The 2,979-nt window shown below is 54.1% G+C and overlaps 1 protein-coding gene across 1 annotated transcript; it reads right to left on the bottom strand.

Annotated features, from left to right (window-relative positions):
* Nucleotides 1-172: 172 nt before the first annotated feature.
* On the bottom strand, nt 173-2,974 carry LOC128276831 (ribonuclease 3-like; the record flags this gene model as incomplete). The annotated part of the gene is made up of 2 exons (XM_053015289.1): nt 173-2,403; nt 2,478-2,974. Coding segments are annotated over 2 exons (2,728 nt in total), but the record flags the coding sequence as incomplete, so codon positions are not given.
* Nucleotides 2,975-2,979: the final 5 nt, after the last annotated feature.

Here is a 2,979-nt window from a genome sequence, read left to right as displayed (position 1 = left end):
GATCAACATCTCGGCAACCGGAGATCCGTTATGTGGACAACAAGAAGCTTACGTTTCTTCGCATTTTAGTCGTCAAGTAGGTTTTGTGAAATTAGACTGTCTTCGTCATCCGATATAGCGCTACAACCGTCTACATCACCAGCTGCACTCGTCGAACCGTCACGATTTCTACCTGTCGAACGGCTTGATTGAGGCACATTTAACTGCGGCAACAGATTCTTCCAATTGTCAAGCGCCTCTTGCGCGGCTTTCTTTTGTGCATTTTTAATGCTAGAACCAGCTCCGCAAGCCAGCCGCGTGCCGCGAAAAGATACCGCCACCGAATGGACGGATATTCTGTTTGTTACGGTACTCTCGATTAACTCGTACACCGGTAAGTCCGCATTGCCTCCCTTCATCGTGCGCAGCTTGAGGCAGCACTGTTGCAACTCATCCTTCGGGTTCTTGCTCCAGTCTTCGTTCCCAAGAAAGTCCTGCAGCCGCGAGAACAGATACACCTGACAGACTACTTCGCAGTCCTTCAGCCCGCGGTCAATGTACATCGCTCCCAGGAACGCCTCGAACAGATCCGCCCGATCCTTTGTTTTGAGTCCAGCTTCCACCTTCCTGGGCGAATATGCCGCGTACTGCGTCAAGCCCAAGTCGTCGCACACGATAGCTAGCGTGCGATTTTTAACCAGACAGCTTCGCAGCTTCGACAAGGGGGTCTGGCGATACTCGGGATAGTGTCGGTAAAGATACTCGGAGCATATCAGCTGCAGAACCGTGTCGCCGAAAAACTCAAGCCGCTGGTTCGAGCCAAGCGTCAGATTGGTGAATCCCATGGACTCATCGGTGAAAGCGCGCGCCAGCAGCCGGATGTGTTTGAATTTCACGCCAATGGACTTTTCGAAGCGCGTCAGCATTTTAAGCATCTCAAACGACTTAATGTGATGCCGGTCGCCATCCGGTTCCTGCTCCTGCAGCGGATGGGGAGGATAGTTTACCCAGACGCGGTGCAGGATCGGTTTGTTTTTTCCGTACAGGGCGTAAGCGAATACACGGTCAGCCACTTCAATGCCACCGTCGAGCAACAGAGCACCCATCAGCGCCTCGAAGCAGTTGGCAAGCGCATGGTCTAGCTGGAGCTTCTTGCGCAAGTTGGACCCATGCCCGTGCAACATAAACTCCTCCAATTGGAGCTTCTTGGCCAATACCGCCAGATGCTGTTTCTGTACAAGCGCTGCACGGTCGGTCGCCAGTCCACCTTCTGCCCGAGTGGGAAACAAGTGAAACAGATGGATCGAGGTAATGAAGCCGACCACCGCGTCGCCAAGAAACGCAAGCCGTTCGTTATGGGTAATGTTGCTATCGGTTTTACACTCCTTGCGGAAACGCGACATTATGCTGATCAGTGTGTTGATGCCGCGCTTGCGAGTGTTCATATAGTGGATGTTACGGTTACCATACTCCGGCTGGCGGATACCGCAGTTCGTAAGGCTGTTACGCGCGTGGTCCGGGTTGGTGCCAAAATTATCCTTGTACGACGGGTGCGTAAGGGCGAGCTGGAGCGTATAACGGTTCGTAAACTTGTAATCGATGACCCGTTCCAGCACATCGAGCGCTCGGTGGAAGCGCAGGTGGCCGGTTAGCACCGGTATCAGCATTGCATGCTGCACCATATCGCACATGATACCCGTCCGGTGAAAGGAGCGAGCGCTCACCACGATCGTACTGTAACGCTTCCGGTTTTCATTCTCCTCCAACTTACGTTTGTCATCAAACGGGCGTATTCCGAAGTGGACGATCACCGGGTGCACAAACCCATTAGCGTCGAGAGCGATTGCTGCCTCCGGCACATCGCTGATGTTACGATCGAGCTGGTCCACGCGGACGGAGCACGGTTTCATGCCCGGGTTCGTCACCACCATGCCCTTCAGGCAGTCAACATAGTCTTGCCATTCGCCCTGCCCCATCGTCATCATCTCACCGAGCAATTCCGGCTGGACCAGTGGGCCAGAGTTGTCGAGCAAGTATCCTAGCACCTGAGCCATTGCCAGCACTTCCTTGCCGTTGTCGGGCAGATCGCGCACGAAGCGCGGCAAAAAGTGATAACAAGGGCAGGAGCTATCCGCGACTTTCGGCCCAGACGGCTGCACACTAAAATCGACCAGCTCGAGGAGCTCACGGAACAGAAACCGCTCGAACAGATCGAGCTCGCGAATAGTAAAGTTCTCCGGCATCGGTTCTTCTAGGTAGAGGATGGTGTACTCGATGTTGAAACGAATCACCTTACAGGTAGGCAGCTCGCCGATGGGCTCGTGCGCCAGCAGCGAAAACCCTTCGAACAGGAACTCGTGCTGGTCATGCTTGATGATCGTGGGTGTTTTGGTGAGAAAGTTGGTCGGTGGTGAGATCGTAATGCTGCAAATGCATAAAAAAAAATTACCAAAAGTAGCGCGAGAACAATGAAAGACGAGCTTTTGTCGAATGCTTACCGGTAGTGGTGCAGTTTGCTCGCGTTATTTGATTGTTGCGCGCACTGCGAAAACCCTGCCTCACCCGGGTACTTTCCATGCAGGATTCCGGTTCGCTGTAAACATGCCGAACAGCGGCACAGTGGTCCATCGTTCATCTCACCGGGCTCGTTATGCCACAAGTCGGCGTGCAGGCGCTGCGGGTGCTTGATCTTCGCTTCCAGCGCAGCCATGTTGCACTCGTTCTCGTCCGACGATCCCGATGTGTCTGATGCTTCCGACGAAGACGAAGAGTGTTTATCAGATTTTTGGGTGCATTTTTTGTTTTTGCGCTTCGAAGAGTGACAGCGCTTGGGCGATAGACCCTTGGGCCGTTCGGGCTCCGACTGTGGTGTCCGGATTCGTGCTGCCCGCTGGATAAGCTCCTCGTCGAATAACGCGCAAAGCACATCCAGTCGGGGCGTCGACTCGACTTCGCGCTCCGACACGCGCCGATAGTAGAGGTCGGCTGGCGACGAGCGTA

The sequence above is a fragment of the Anopheles cruzii genome, unplaced genomic scaffold, assembly GCF_943734635.1.
Source record: "Anopheles cruzii unplaced genomic scaffold, idAnoCruzAS_RS32_06 scaffold02626_ctg1, whole genome shotgun sequence".
NCBI classification, from domain to species: domain Eukaryota; kingdom Metazoa; phylum Arthropoda; class Insecta; order Diptera; family Culicidae; genus Anopheles; species Anopheles cruzii.
The sequence above is the reverse complement of the archived record's forward strand: the minus strand, read 5'-3'. Positions and strand labels throughout refer to the sequence as shown.